A 16,467-nucleotide genomic window follows, 5' to 3' on the forward strand; every position below is an offset into this window, starting at 1 on the left:
GTTGGCTTCAGATACAGTCTGTCGTCACTGCTAGGCACAGTCTAAGTGCGGTGCAAGTGAGTCCTGTGGGCTGGAGAGCATTTGGGCAGTGTGGGTTGTGAGGCTTCGATCTGTTCCTGCATTTGGCCCCTCATCTCACCTCTGGGATTGCATGGGAAGGCCACATCAGAGGTGCATTAACATTAACGGCTGAGGATGACCAGCACAGCACTGACGATGATGGGGAAAAATAAAAAAGTTTAATGGTCAGTAGGAGGGGAATGGTAAATAAATTACTGTATTCATATTATAATAAAAATTGTGCAACCATTTCAAGTCATGTTTTCAAGGAATTTTAACGACGTGGGGGGAATGCTTCCTGTGTAATGGTAAATGAAACAAGAATTAAAATTCTAAATTCTACATGAACTCAAACCCTGCAGAGAAGCTGTCAGGGGGATCTGTTATCCACATAAAAGTGATTCTCCCTGGGTGTTAGAGTGACAAGTGACTTTAATGTGTTCCTTTATAATTTTATTTTCCTAGATTTCTACAGAGTGTGTATACCTTTTATGGGAAGGAAGAAAGTAAATATTATTGGAAAAGTGCAAGTGTGATGTGTCATTCGCCAAAATAAATACATTCTGCAGTCGCCTGTGTAAATAAAAGCCTTGTCACTTGTCCTTACAGAATAACTCTGCCACTCATTGATGTGGCTTTCTTTTTGATATTTATAATGTTACCCTTGAGTTCTATTTAAAATGATTGATTAGGTGCATTTAAATTGATGTCTTACTTTATAGTCCCCAAATCCTTTTTTACAGTATCTGGTCAGGGGCAAGTGCAGAGAGCTGAGTCCCCAAGAAGTCATAAAAACTTGAGCAAACTTTTCCCCCTTTAATGAGTATTCTATAAGCCATTGATACTTGACTGATTTCTTAATAGTTACATTCATGGGCTCTTCTTTCTCCTTCCCAGGAAAACTTTATGCCTGATTACATTTTTGAGCTGGAATGATTTTCCTGAATTTATAGATGAATGAAAACAGGAAACGATTTTCGTGTGATGCACATGCTTTAGCTTATTAGATCGTTTCTTCTTTGAAATTATATTGATGCAAAAATGCAGCACATTCTATAAAAATCCGCTACATTGGAACGTTCGTTGTGAAATGTTTGTGGAATATCACGGGGAAGCTGTTAAGTCTCTTTTTGAAGTTTCTTAGGTTTTAAAATGCCTGTGTTCTCTTTTAATTAGCTTGCTATTGTTAAATTAAAACTTTCAAGAGAGCCAAGAATTGATGGTTATTTTTGGGACATGCTCCAAATTCAAATATAGTAAACTCTGGCTTACCTGTGCGGTGGGCTAGCTGTGCTCCCTAATACGGCAGCCGATACGACTTTTAAATTAAAATTAATGAAAATGTAAATTGAAATCCTCTTTCACACTAGCTGCATTTCAAAGGCCCAGTAGCCACATGTGGCTCCTGGTTACTGTACTGGACCGTGCAGGTCTAGAAAATTCTACTGGACCTTGCTGGCCTAAAGATAATTCAAAATAGGTAAAAACCCCTAATAATTTCTGGTTAGCTCTAGAATACTATCTAGTGAGTGTTCTTCCCCACCCATTTTCTTCCTAACAAGACTTTGCTTGGCTTATGCTAAAATTACTTAACCGTCTCTGAATATTCTCCAAATGATAGGAGGAGGCAGAAAAGAATTAACAGGGGAGGATGCTTGTTCTGTTAAATTTCTTTCAGATTAAAAAAAAAAAATTTCTTTCAGATAAACAGGTAATCTGAATGCAGAAAAATAAAACACTGAAAAAAGCTCTGGTAGATTCATAGAACTTTAGATTTGAAAAGGGCCCAATGATTACATCTAATCAAGCTTTCATGAGAGGTTTAGAGGAACAGAGAGGTCAAGTTATTTGCCTAGGTCACACAGCTAGATCGTGGCCTTGTTACTCTCCAAGTTACTATAATTGTGTTGTTCAACAACTTTAGAGAGGAGAGGAGCCAATTAGAGTGGGATTAACTTTACATAGGATCACAAGTGTATTGTAAAAAACAGGAAGTTACCCTTTAAAAACCCAGCTTTGTGAGCTTTCTTTTCATGTCTTTAGAAAAAAAGGTACTTTCATTAATAGACAGTTTTACCTTTGGTCTTGAAACTAATATATATTTTAAGAATCAAAATGAAATATGCTTCCTTTTAAAAATAGCCCTTTTTGGGGGGTGAGGGTGTTGGAGGCAGGAAAAGGATTTGCTTTTCAAAATCCTGTTTTCATTTTGCAGAGCTTCTGGGTCAGTTTTCACCAGGGAGATTTGCTACCCCCACAAAGTCCATCGGAAGTAAATTTCTGTGGACGGGTTTGTCATTCCCCTATTTAATGTGATTTCTCCGGTAATGTTTATTTCCAGAGGCACTGCCTAGGTTCCATGCGTTGCTGAGAGCGAGCTGTGGAAAGGGATTTATTCTAGGAAACTGCCTTCAAGCTGTGAAGAGATCGCACCCTGTTAATGTCGGGGGGGACTCCTGGGTCGTTTGCACCACGTCCTGTGGATTGTACTTTTGAAATACGCCGCGCACTTGTTTCCTTGTTTTCTCCCCAGACCTCCGTCCACACGGTCCTGTTTCAGTTGTGTCCCCGTCTGTCCGTCTGTCTGGCTGGAGCGACTTTTCTGGAACAGATCAATCAGATCATTGCACTCCCTGCAGTGAATCCTGCGGTGTCTACTCCTGCCTGCAGAGTTGGGGTCCTTGCTTTGGCAAACCATTCTCCTCTGCTTGGGGTTCAGCCTTGAGTCTGTTCTGCTAGCACATTCTCCAATCCTGGCCCCCACAACCTCGTGGTGATCTCTGCTTCTCTCTGTGTCTCTAGTGTTCCCTGTTGCTGACCAGCTTGTAAGGGGTCAGCGCGTGCCCCCAGTGTGGATGCCCTCTGTTCTGGGCTGTCTGTGATACTCTGTTGGCTCCAAGTGTCCCCCCTCCTGTGTCGTTCAGCTGCTTGTCCTTCTGCACCCCCCCATCCTTGGAAATGTCCCTGACAGACTCCAGTGGACATCCGTGAGGGAGGCAGTGTTTTGCAGAGGGTGCCGTGTCTTCCCCTGTTGTTGGTGGGCATGGTGTCCCCATCTAGGTGATCGGGTGATCCGCAAACTCACACACATGCTTCCGTCATTGCGGGCAGGTGTGTGTTGTCCGCTGCGTGCTCCCTGCGCGTGTTCTCGCACCCGGCGCTTGTTGGCTGTTGGGTCTCTGGTGGGCTGGCCACACTCGCTTATCAACAGGCGAGTTCTCTGCAGATGGCATTGGCCATTGCTCCTGGATGCTGGTGGCGCTGGAGACACACTGGTGAGTACCGCCACCCGCTGTAACATCCAGGTCTAGGGCACGAGAACTTGCAGGGAGCCCTGGCGGCCTGTCCCTCTCCTCTCTGGTCGGCTTCATGCAGCCCCGTGGGGAGGAGATCTCCAGAACCATGGCTCCCCACAAATACCAGTGTCTGTGTCATGATAGGACTCGGAAAGGAGCGTTCTTATTAGGAGAACACATTTCTGCCTGTCATCGTGTACGTTGTTTTAGCAAACTGATGTCGCTGGGGTAAAATTAGTCAGCCTCAGTGTGCAAAGTGCTGGGTTTGCCAATGCCCTCTGTTTTAAAGCATCTTGGAACCCGTCTATCTGTTCCACGGGTTCCTTTACTTAATCTTTCATTTAAAGAAAAAAGACAAACACTCTGAGTTTCTATTTACGTTTAAGTCGTTCGTGTGCGCACCCAGTTTTCTTGCACCGTTGGTCTTAGATGTTGCTGCAGGGCGGGGTTAGGACTGGCTTGCCTTGCTTTCTCGGCCCCATGCAGCGCTCCGGTGAGCATGTGGTATTTACCGATCCTTGATGTGGCTTTTAAACAAACCCAAGAAACCATTTCAGCCTTTTAACCAGTGCTTTGCTATTTTTTGGGACAGCCCTGCCTTGCATTGTATCTCTCATCCTGACTTCTCCTCAGACCGCACAGCCTCACTTTGCTTCAGAAAATAGAAAAAGCACCTGTGCTCAGAGACTGTGGGATGAGTGAAAGATAATCTCCCGGTTGGTTATGTTTGCCTGATAATTTGTCATTTCATTTGCTTATTTGTGTACTTACCTTCGTACCAGCAAGATGCATAGGTCGCTGCTGGAAGAAGCAGTCTGGACATTTCCATGGTTCCTATTCTAAAATAGGTATTTCCTTTCTTTGTGTTTTGATTGAGAAATGGCTTTGTATCCCTGCCCCCACAGCGTCTGCCATAGTATTTTATATAAACAGGTAGCTAATAAATACGTGCTGGGTTAAGTTCCCATGCTGTGTACCTGGTACCTTGCCCATCTCCTCCTGGTAGAGTTTTCTGTCTTCTTCCTGCCATTGCACCGATGACTACACCCTCTTATGAACCTTTAATTTTGACCCCCCCTCAAAATAATTTTCCAGGAAAGCAAACTGAATAGCACCAAAAGAGGTGTGTGCACGTGAGAGAGTGTGTGTGTGCACTCGCACACGCACGAGTGCATGTGGCTAGCGGTTTAAAAGGGGGTGGTATTCTTAAAAGGTATTTCACTGTATGTGAGTGACAAAATATTCTATTTATAGGTGTAGAGGCACTATGGTTTTCTTCATGCATCCTTGCCCTTTTGCTGATTTAATCTTTCGTCTATGTGTGCAATAAAAGTAGATGTTGAATGAGTGAAAGATTTAAAAGCCCCGCATGGCTGTGTCTGTCTAAACACCAGAGAGGTCAGCGGCCGACCCTTAGGAGTGGCGACCCTTAGGGGGGTGCGTGCCTGGCTGTTTCATGGGCTGTAATGTAAATGAACCAAATTGTAGGTTCTGTGAGAAGCGCCTGTCATTTACCTGTTTTTCCACCTGTCGTATCTGAATGCAAGTGAAGAATAGCCATGCTATTATAGGAAAAATCTAATTGGTCAGAAAGCACATTGGCAAACGTCGGTACTTTAACTGGGTCCGGTCGCGCATTGCTTGGGACACCCGAGACGTCTCACCCGTGTGTGGGTATTTTCTGTTATTAGCATTACGTGGCATCCTACATGTTATAGTCACCTGGTAGCAGCTCTGACAGGATGCTCTTATTTTGGAGGGGACTTTAAAAACAAAGGAATATAATCAAGGTGCTCTGATTTTTTTTTTTTTTCTTTGTTGGTTGCTCTTAGGTAATTCTTGCTGCAGGATGCATTAAGAGAAGAGGATCCTTACTCACTAGGCATGGAGAGCAGCTTGTCAGCTTCCAGCATGCAGGACCCTTCCTCCTCACCCTTGGAAAAACAGCAAAGCTCAGCAAGCGGTAATGGAGGTCTCGATTCAGGTGGGACTTTGTTTTCTGGATCTCTCTCTGACGTTTTGATTTAGTGACTGATACCTTCCCGAAAATGTTCAGGAAACAATGGGGCAGACATCTCGAGATCTCTCGCACTGCCTGTTCCTAGGATTTGCTGTCATATTTATAAGCATAGAGCAGCTTGAAAGTTACACAAAGTTTGGCTCAAAATGTAGTATTTCCAATACTAGATGGAGAGGGGTAGGTTGCAGTGAGGTGACAGATCACTTCAGAATCTCAGTGGTTAACACAGTAAATGTTTATATATCATTCATGCTAGCTCTAGAAAGAGCTGGTGCACTTTCTGCGGATTCATGCCACACCAATTTTTTGTTACGGGGTAAGCAGAGCTTGAGGGTCGTGAATCAACAGTGTGACATGCTCTGGCTCCGAACACACAGCTGTTAGTTTTGCTCAGAACCTCTGGACCAGGACCTGTCTCATGCTGGCACCACTGCAGGGGAGGTGGGAAAGTCAGCTTGTGTCCCTTGTGCCCAGAGGGACAGGACAGCGGGCTCTGCCTAGGCACTGATGCCGGCACCCCCACTCCTCTCCGAAACCTTGAGCACGGCTTTCAGAGAAGTGCCTAATGGGAAAGAAATTTAGGTCATGTGAATCCGTGGTATAGTTGTTCCTCCCTTCAAGGAACCTAACACCTAACCAGTCTTTGATTGCATTTTAGTATTTCATCGATGAATTTTTATGTGTCTCTTTTTCTAAATGCTTACACAAGAGTCCGTTTTAAAAAGACACTTTTTTTTTTTCCTTCTTTTAAAGGATTGCTCTATTTGCATAACAGCAAATTAAATCAGGACAGCTTAGCTGTCTGGATCATGAACGTTTGCTCTGGTGAATTCGTGTACAAAATGTTGATCCTTAATTCAGTGGGAGATTTGACCCTTATCCAGAGAAGTCACGATGGTTGTCTTCATATTCTGATGAGTGCTGTCAATGGCAAAATTACAGATGGCTCGATTTCATTGGATTTACTGCATTAACTCAAATTTATATCTTTATCTGCAAAAAATCTGGAAACCCCTGAAGTTATTGCCTAAATATGTGGAAAAATGTTAGTGTCGGCTTCAGAATCAGCCCAGTTTCCCCACCCGCCCCCTTGGGATTTTTCTGTACATAAGCTGGAGTGAGGAAACTTCTAGAAGCAGAGCTGAGTCATTGTCCCCCAGTGGAAGTATGGAAATTCTCTTCTGAGGAAACTGAGTCCCATAGGCGGAAGGTTCACCCTAATTCTACTCTCATTTAAGTACAAATACGCTTTTTTTTTAAAAAAAAAGTCTGTCTAGGGGCGCCTGGGTGGCTCATATGGTTAAGCATCTGCCTTCGGCTTGGGTCATGATCCCAGGGTCCTGGGATCGAGCCCCATGTCCAGCTCCTGGCTCAGCGGGGAGCCTGCTTCTCCCTCTGCCTCTCCCCCTGCTCGTGCTCTCTCTCTCTGTGTGTGTGTGTGTCTTGAATGAATAAATAAAATCTTTAAAAAAAATAAAAATAAAAAAAAAATAAAAAGTCTGTCTACGTTTGCCGCATGAAATTACGTTTCCAGTTTTGGTTCCCTGGGCTTTCACAGGCCTTCGCCGAATGCACATCCCGTGTCTGTGACTGCCTCGTTTTCAAAGGTATGTTTTCGAAACTGTTTTAAAAACGAAACGTGTGTTGACTTTTCATTTTCTTGCAGCTGCAATATATCTGTCTAGCTTAAGTAGATTTTGAAGCCTGTTGGTAATAATATGGTGTTGGGAGAATTATTTGTGCTGCATTTCCTCTCGGGTGATTCCATGAATAGGGAAGTAGGGGATTTGTTCTGTCACCAGCCAGGCTGGGCTTGTGCTGACGGCCAGTCATGTGCGCACACTTCAGAGAAGTTTCCTTGCTCGTGCACGATGGGCGACCTGAATCATACAAGACCTGAAGATCTTTACTAGAAATGGTAGTTCTGAAGAGCTCCAGATGATCTTAACATGTATAGACACGGGCCCCGGAGGTTTTTTCCCCCTTACGTGGCTGATCTGTCCTTTCCCCTTGGAATTTCCGTAAGCACCTCTTCGTGGAGGAGACTTGTAGGTGGCGCCACGAAGAGCGACTCCTAAAGGAGGAATAAATTTAAGGCAGGATCTTAAACCTCTGTAGAGAGCAGAGGCCGACTTCGAGAAACTCAGTGTTTCTCGAACATTGCGTCTGTTACAATGGACTCAAGTACGAGTCGTCAGGAAGCTTATTTTCCCCTTCCAGCTGGTAATACAGAAAACAGTTCCCATTCTGGTGTCGGTGGGGGGTGTCTGGTTGTGGGGCCCACTGTGATATGCTTGGGGCCGCCATGGGCTGTTTGGCCGCGAGCGTTTTGGATGAGACTCGCTTCCCAGAAGAGCAGGGGGAGGGCAGGCTCAGCTGGTTCTCCGTTGACAGAGGACAGGTGGGTACATGATCCTGAGTTCGAACGGTATGGCAGGCACTCTCTAAGGACTTTTATGTGTGTTGACTCAGTTTACCCTTCCACGACCCCATGAAAGGGCTGCTTTTATTATCCACATGGTAAAGAGGAGGAAACCGGACGATGTGGCAAAGTCACTTGGCTCTTGTGTTGGAGCCAGGATTTCATTCCAGGCGTCCGGAGGCTCGGAAGCAGGTGCTCTGCACACTGGGTCGTATCTGCCCTTCTGTGCAGGGCGAAGTCACCCACGTGCACGCGAGCACGCCCCCTCCACGCGCATACACGCGCTTTCTGGGATGCAGGCACAACCCAGCTGCTTTCTTATCCTTCCCTCCACATGTCTGCTTGCCCCTCCCCACGTGTGCTGGGACGCAGGCCTGTCGCTCCCCAGCAGGTGACAACGCGTGGTTCCCTCTAGCTCTTCTCGGCCCAGGTGACAGGGCCAGCGCCTTCCGTGGTTGCCCCCCCCAACTCCACTGCTTTGACTTGTGTCCCCATGCCCTACCCCGAACCACTGCGCTTCCTTGGCGCGGACGATCCATCCCTCTGACGCGAAAACTTCACCGTACAGCAGTGAGCTCCGATTCCCAGTAACAGCTTTTTTATTTTCCGTTTTGCCTCTTTTCCTAAGAAAAGCTCAAATCCTAGTTTGACTGGCACCTCAGTCCTGTAAAGGAAATAGGCACCACGTGAAATGACTCTTCCTCCCAGGAGCGCGGAGGACGTTGCCCGGATGAGCGCAGACGGATGAACGGAAGGCCTCCCCAGCGGACAGGATGGACAGTGTTGTCACCAGGCATGCAGAGAAGGCCGTGGACCCAAATTGGCTTTCTGGAATTCTAGGCTTCTCCAGTTGCTGTTATAAAAGCAAGCAAAACAATATGCTGACATGGTGATAGATAGAGTCCTTGACATTATTTTTCCAGGCTGGCTAAATTTCCCGATGAAGTCTGTAGATAAAGTGGTGTTGCACATTTAGACTGGGCGGGCTTCTGAGTAAAGAGAATTACGCTGGCAATGCGGGCTTAAAAAAAAATTTTTTTTTTCTTTTGGTGTTAGGAATACATTAACTGGAGTCCCACAGGCTTTTTTATTCTGGAAGGAAAGGAGTCAACATTCTTGTTAGAAAAATTCAGATTTCTTATTCTTGGTGCCAGGAACTTTAGCGTTCTCTGTTAAAAACAAAACCAAACAAAAGACCAAAAACACTTCTTTTTTTTTTTTTTTAAAGATTTTTATTTATTTATTTGACAAAGAGAGACACAGTGAGAGAGGGAACACAAGCAGGGGGAGTGGGAGAGAGAGAAGCAGGCTCCCTGCGGAGCAGGGAGCCCGATGCGGGGCTCGATCCCAGGACCCCAGGATCATGACCTGAGCCGAAGGCAGACGCTTAACAACTGAGCCACCCAGGCGCCCCCCAAAACACTTCTCTTTAGAATACTAATTGCCGCCCCCCCCCCCCCCCCCCCGGCTGGGTGATTGGGTGATTTTTATGTGTTTTCTTTTTTCTGGAAAATCTCTCTGGCCATCTGGGTCCTCTGAGTGCAGATGACTGTCCCCCCTTCCCTGGGGGACGTCCTGCAGCCGTGAACTCGGCCCTCGGCGTGGCCTTGGCCAGCCCTTTCCGAGTGTCGTTCGTGCTGTGGGTCTGTTTAATGCCCTCAATGGAAGGACTTTTTAAGCCTTGTGATTGTATGAATGGACTGTCAGCAGTGAAAATCGTGAAAATTTAATGCCTTGCTTTCTCTTCCCGAGTGTATGAGGAATATCTAGCACATGAGAAAGTGTTGTATGAGATTTCATCGGCTCCAAACCTGCAGACTCTCCGTTCTTTTCTTGGCAAGTGGTCACGGACGTTAGCATTCAGCTTCCCAAAGTTAGCCAATTTCAGACTGTAAAACCAAAACCCAAGATTTGATTACTTAAAAAAAAAAAGTGTGTGAGCCGTGTGTTTACTCTGCTTTACGCTATCATGTATAAGGTGCGTAAACGTGCACACCTCCACTTTTAGTGTTCTTTTTCTTTTTTTTTTTTTTTAAAGATTTTATTTATTTATTTGAGACAGAGAGAATGAGAGAGAGAGAGCACATGAGAGGGGGGAGGGTCAGAGGGAGAAGCAGACTCCCTGCCGAGCAGGGACCCCGATGCGGGACTCGATCCCGGGACTCCAGGATCATGACCTGAGCCGAAGGCAGTCGCTTAACCAACTGAGCCACCCAGGTGCCCAAATAAATAAAATCTTATTTTTAAAAATTTTTTTAAATTTTTTAAAGTTTTTTTATTTATTTATCTGAGAGAGAGAATGGGAGACAGAGAGCATGAGAGGGAGGAGGGTCAGAGGGAGAAGCAGACTCCCTGCCGAGCAGGGAGCCCGATGCGGGACTCGATCCCGGGACTCGATCCCGGGACTCCAGGATCATGACCTGAGCCGAAGGCAGTCGCTTAACCAACTGAGCCACCCAGGCGCCCTAGTGTTCTTTTTCTATCAGGAAATGTGCTGGTCACATAAATAGACTTCTGTTTTCTACAACTGAGTGGCCACTAATAGTGTGCCTGTTTTCTCTTAGAATGTGGAATTTTCTTGGTCGCGTTTCATGGTCGGTTTTCATGACGTCATGGGGAAAAACGCTTCCGACTGGTGCCTTGGCAGAGGCGGGAGATTGTCAGAGTTTCCCTGATAAAATGTTTATGGGTTTAAGAGGTTTATGAATCAGCTGTAAATATTTGCTCTGGGTTTATGAGGCCTCCACTCATAAACAGTGTGTGTGTTTATCTATTGCTCATTGAAACGTCTTTAGAGAACGAGCTGTTCGGGGAATGTGTGTGCCTGGAGGAAGTACTATGAGTTACAGGTCAGGAGAGGCCTAATTGTAGGGGACCCTAAATTTTGTGTATGATTTTATTGTTTAAAACTACTGGTGCTGGGCACACGAGCTTTAATTTTTAAAATCCCATTCCAGGTTTGACTTTTAAGTATTTTCTGTGGACCGTGGAGCGTGAATAGCACTCTCTGTAGCAGTGTTCTTAGCAACTCGCTGGGGAGTCACTGGGGGACCTTTCCGTCTCTTGGTGACTTGAACGAACGCCGAAGTGACGCCTGAAAACCATCTACAGCCTGTTTATTGCAGGAAGAGAAACATGGTTTGTAATGAATTAAAATTCAGTGGGAACTAAGTTGTGGGTAGAATGCTAGTAGCCTCGATTGGAATTGTATGAAGAGTGAAGAAGCTTAGCGAGCGGTCTCGAAGCTGAAGCTGAGAAATTTAAGCCACGGTCTCACCCTCCCGGACGATGCCAAGCAATGGCGTCACCGGTCCTTCCAGGCGTGGTGCTGAAGCTCATCCAAGCTTTCTAGCCCCAGGCACTGGCTGCTGCAGGACTTCCTCCTCGTTCTGTCTCCACGCTGGTGTTTCTGATGCCAGGGAAGCCAGCACTCCCTAAGAGAGCCCTTCCATTTTCCAGGAGCTGGTAATTCACCCAGGGGCTCTCCCAGGACCTTCTGCCTCCGAAGGCCCAGGACTGAGTTTCATGGCCATGTCATCCCCCTGGTTGTGTCCTCCTGCCAAAGGCTCCAGGGGCTCTCTGCACACACTGTTCTCTCTGAGCTTGGCTACTGCCTCCTGCCTTCCCCCATCTCCTGCATCTTCCCGCTGCCGGGCTTGGCTCTCGAATGCTCTCATGCTCACCAGCACAGAAGACAGACAAGCTGGCCCTGGAGCCTGCCTCGGGTGGTGGTGGTGGAGCACATACGCCCTACGCGTGGTGCAGGCAGAAGGGAGACATGGAAAGGTGTCTCGGGAGAGTTCTAGCTTGAAACCCGACAGCCCGAGTCAGATCCTGCTTCTGTGGCTGGACAGTTGCGTGGTCCTGGTGACTGCGCCGCCTCCCCCCCCCTCCCCCCGCCTCTCTGGGCTCCCATCATCTCTTCTGTGCAATGGGGATGGTAGTCACCATGTGTCAGGGTTCTTGGAAGGAGGAAACAGGGTGATGCACATAAAGCAGTTAGCAGAGAGCTCGTGGAGTTCTTGCCACGACCCCGTGGTGGCTCTATGGGGCTGGAAGTGCGTGACCCTGGCTGGGGCAGGCAGGCCTGCAGGTGGCGTGGGCTCTACGGGAGCCAGACAGGTGGGGTGTAGAGAAATTACAGACTTCCTTGGAGCCAGGCGCCCTGAGCAAGTGAGACGTGCGCAGGCATGCTTCTGGCTAGTGCATCAGAAAGCGAACCTGGTAATCGATGCCTGCAGCCTTTTGGGGAAAAGAGTTGTGCGTAGAGTCGTCGGGCGACACCCGGGGAGGGGTTTTCCAGAACGTGACTGCTTTCCTGCGGGTTTGCCTCACCGTGTGTCAGCAGTATATCTTGTTAGCTGGCTGCTGCGGGATCTGCTGATTTTTTTTCAGGGAGCCTGTTTCCAGTGGAAGGACCTAGATCCCTGGGTAAAGTGGAATGTTGGGAGAAAAACAAGGGAAAGATTTTCTCTTCAGGGAGCTTTTCTTTTTCTTGCACATTTAATTACAAACCAGCTTACGGGGGTCAAAGTTGAGGAGGCTAGTTCCAAGCAACTTTGATTTAGAAGACAAAATTTAAGGTAACTGCTTTTAATCTAGCATCTTCTGGCTTTACAAAAATGATCTTCTGCCCATTTCTGAGACTATACAGAGTATCGCAGGAAAATTACTTTTCCCACTTACAATTGAAGAAACCTTTGGTAGAAAAAAGGTTGTGATAGCCTGCAAGAATGAGGCTTTCTTTCCTAGAGCCTCCTGTTGCTGGTTCTCCTGGATCACCTGCCAGGATATACCACTTCTCCATTAATGACATGACTGAGAGCAGTATTTATTTTTGGCCTGTGAAATAGGCTCTTGCTTATAGAAGATACACAGGTTGAACATCTGTTGAGCATTATTGCAAGGAAAGAGAAGCTAACCTTTGAAGATCTTACTTATCCACGTGTGTGGATAACCCCTAACCCCTACTGCTCTATGTTCTTTTTTTATGATATGATAGCCTTGCAGATAACGCTGAAATAATGTTTACAGCTTGTGAGTTCTTTCCATTGGAAACTGTGATGTAATATTGTTATCCGTGCTTTAAAATGAGTTATTTGGTTCTTTTTGACTATACAGATTGTATCTTCCGCACAATCTTAAATGTTCTGAGAATTGCTTGATCGGTTTGAGAATTGCTGGTTGGTTTCTGTCACTAAGTTGCTAGGTGACCTCACATACTGGAGCAATCCTTCTGGACCTCCCAGTAGTTTTTTCCTTGGAATAACATCAGAGTCAATGCTTCCTGAAGTCCCTTATGACCCTAACAATCTGTGCTCTTACTTTATAATCTCTAGCCGTCGGAAGTAAACACGTGGTCAAAGGTGCTCATGCTGTCTACACGTCAAGGTACCTCCTCAGTGCCCGATGGTTTCTTTTACCCGGTCCTCCAACCTCCCCGGAGAAGGGAGTGGCCACAGTGACAGCGGCTGATTCCAAACAAGTACTCTAGCAGGCGGCAAATGTGCCCCGAAACAAATCTCGTTTCGTTCGCCTGAGAGCGCCTAATTTTACCCTTGATTTTGCCAGCGTAGTTCAGGCAGGATTTCTTCAGTGTTCCCTTTCCGTAGTCAACACCCCACAGCCAGCACACCAAAGCCGACAGTATCAGCAGCATCCCTTTTTTCTTTTCTTCAAGGTTTTTATTTATTTATTTGAGAGAGAGCAAGAGAACACAAGCAGGGGGAGCAGCAGAGGCAGAGGGAGAAGCCGGCTCCCCGCTGGGCAGGGAGCCTGACGCGGGGCTCGATCCCAGGACCCTGAGATCATGACCTGAGCCGAAGGCAGATACTTAACCGACTGAGCCACCCGGGCGCCCCTCAGCAGCATCCTCAACAGGATCCTCCTGCACGGTTGAATTCCATTGTCTCTTGCATTAAGGATTTGTCGCTCTTCGTGGAAGGCCCGTGCCTTTCCATTCTTCACTCTGGTGTTGATAGTCTTCTTTTTTTCCTTGTCTTTTGACAGAAGAAGGCTCAAGCCTGGAGGAAATTGGCTTTAACTGGGGAGAGTATCTGGAAGAAACAGGTACCAACGCAGCTCCTCACACGTCCTTCAAGCATGTACGTAACACCCCTCGTCTTTCTGGTCTGCATTTGGAGAGGGGGAGGGGCGTCTGCAGGAAGATGCCGAATCTTTGGGAAGAAAAGGGAAACTGAGGCAGGATTTCTTAGAAATCCAGAGGTGAGGGGGACGTCCATTTGCTTTCCACAGACAGCTGCAGGAAAGATGGGCCTCGTCCTCATACTTGATGTCTTCTGGTAATGGGGGCTGGGCCCAGGGTGGGTCTCAGTGTGTGAAGGACAGTGTGCACCTTACCCTTATTCTGCACCCGTGTGGCCCTGCAAAGGGCACACAGCCTGAGACAGGTAGGATTGTTGGGAATAAAAAGCCAGCAAATGAAGAGGTCAATACGTGTGATGAGCAATATCATCTAAGACGGGTAATGGCTGTATATTTTCTATTTTGAATGGATATTTGTATTTCAAAAGGACACCTAAAAGTCTTACAACCATCTGTGGGCAGATGAGTGAAGTTAGAGGAAATGACTGTAAATATTCAGAACACATTTGGATCAAACCAGAAAATCATTTTCATCAGTAATATTTCTTTGAACAATGCACATAGCGTGCCCTGCCAAGGGCAAGTCCCGGGAAATAAAAGATGGAGGATTTATCAGACTTTTGCTTATGTATGAGATTTTGGTAATATATCATTAGTGAGGGGAAGACTAAATTTTCAGGACCCAAGTTCTGAGGCATTACTGTAGCTTTACTGGAAATGAAAGTTTAATTCTGAGAAACAATTTTTTTTTTCCCCCCACTGGGCTATCCAAAGCAAAGATTTAGCCCAAGTCTGGTAAACAAACTGGGGCAGTTTTCTAGCCTGTTCTTGCTTTTGGCTCTTTTGCCTCTTAAAATGCTGGGATGACTTGGCTAGATCCCTTGAGGGGGTTTGGGAAAGAGATACTGATCCACAGATTTTTCCCTCCTTTCTGTACCAGGAAGTTATCAGTATTTCTCCATGTGGAGCCACCCTGTTCTCTTAGATCCAGTCATGTCTCCCACTTCCCTTTCAGCCACAGTGTGGTTTCCTTCTGGACGCACAGTTTCCCCAGGCCCATGTGCCAGGTTTAGAAGAAGAGGAGCATGGACCCCTGGACGAGCCACGTATAATCCCAACATCTCTTAAGCAGGTGCTCCTCGAGGATGTCAGATGTGTGAGCTTTCGAATGTTGTGGCTCACCAGGCTGCAAATATTAATAGACCATAACCCTTAATTAAAAATAAAGAAAAAGAAACGCGTTCTCCAAGGCTGTGCTATTCTTGAAGTGGCCGCTAGCCACATGGAGCTACTGAGCATTTCAGATGCGTGCTGTCCTGAACGGACAGGTGGTGTGAATGTAGAAGGCTGGCTGGATTTTGCAGGCTTCCTTGGAAAAGAACAATGTAAACCAACTCTGTGTCTTTCATGTTGATTACATCTTGAAATAACAATATTTGGGATATATTGGGTTAGATAAAATACATGAGTAAAATGAATTTCATCTGTTGTATCTTTCTAATTTTTCGTGTGGCTGTTAGTAAACACAACATCTGGTGGGTGGCTTGCGTGGTATTTCTCTTAGTGCTGTTCTAGGGCGAGAGGAATATTATTTTTAAGTGCTGTGTGTTTCGTAGTTCTCGTCCTCTTCTGGGTGTGTCCGATATAATCACATTGTCCCCGTGTTTCTCTTTCCTGAAGGTTGAAATCAGCCTTCAGAGCAATTTCCAGCCGGGGATGAAGTTGGAGGTGGCCAATAAGAACAACCCAGACACGTACTGGGTGGCCACGGTCATCACCACCTGTGGGCAGCTGCTGTTGCTACGTTACTGTGGTTACGGTGAGGACCGCCGGGCCGACTTCTGGTGTGACGTGGTGATCGCGGATCTCCACCCCGTGGGGTGGTGCACGCAGAACAACAAGGCCTTGATGCCCCCGGACGGTAAGTTCCCCGCATCCCGACGGCCGGGTGGCCCACATCCCGAAGCCTCTCCACTCACATGCGATCAGCGTTCAGGATGCTCGTAGAGCCTTGAAAACCGATTTATTGGGAGGTCTGGTGCTTTGCAGGTTGCTTCTTGAGTTTCAGTGTCGGGAGAGAGGGCTCCAGAGTGGGGGGACCTGGGTGCATTTTTACTTGTCCACTGAGCCCACCGGGGCCTTCTGGAGACTAAGACTGGGCATTTTTTAATTTATTTATTTATTAGAGAGAGAGAGAGAGAAAATGAGCTGGAGGGAGAGGGAGAGAGAATCTGAAGGAGACTCTGTACCGAGCACAGAGTCTGACACTGGGCTCGATCTCACGACTGCAAGATCATGACCTGAGTCGAAACCCAAGAGTCGGCCACTTAACCAGCTGAGCCACCCAGGCGTCCTGAGACTGGGCATTTTGAATAGTCACATAGAGCACCTGGAACAGGCTTCTCTGATAAGTTTTCATCTGTCTTCTTGTGGGGAGACTGTCAGGGTGGGAAGCGTGTAGAAAACTGAACAGATGTGGAGAAATGACATTACTCTCTAGGGAATCGTCAGAGCTTGTAGAGATAAGATCCATTTAGTTGCTGGAAAACAGTGGTTCCCTACAG

The 16,467-nt window shown here is 46.7% G+C and overlaps 1 protein-coding gene across 7 annotated transcripts in view; it reads left to right on the forward strand.

The window, feature by feature from the left end:
- The window catches only part of SFMBT2 (Scm like with four mbt domains 2), a 228,824-nt gene that overhangs the window by 17,510 nt on the left and 194,847 nt on the right, over window positions 1-16,467 (forward strand). For 2 of the 7 annotated variants that reach the window (XM_035021691.1, XM_035021693.1), the window contains exons 2-5: window positions 5,189-5,340; window positions 13,808-13,902; window positions 14,919-15,035; window positions 15,584-15,824. In XM_035021691.1, coding sequence (XP_034877582.1) covers window positions 5,241-5,340; window positions 13,808-13,902; window positions 14,919-15,035; window positions 15,584-15,824 — 553 coding nt within the window. In that variant the 5' untranslated portion in view covers window positions 5,189-5,240. Of the gene's footprint in view, window positions 1-1,192; window positions 5,341-13,807; window positions 13,903-14,918; window positions 15,036-15,583; window positions 15,825-16,467 lie in introns of those variants that run through there. The other 5 variants (XR_004682235.1, XM_035021689.1, XM_035021690.1 and 2 more) reach the window with 4 other exon arrangements.

The sequence above is a fragment of the Mirounga leonina genome, unplaced genomic scaffold, assembly GCF_011800145.1.
Source record: "Mirounga leonina isolate KUSES-001 unplaced genomic scaffold, KU_Mleo_1.0 Mir_175, whole genome shotgun sequence".
NCBI classification, from domain to species: domain Eukaryota; kingdom Metazoa; phylum Chordata; class Mammalia; order Carnivora; family Phocidae; genus Mirounga; species Mirounga leonina.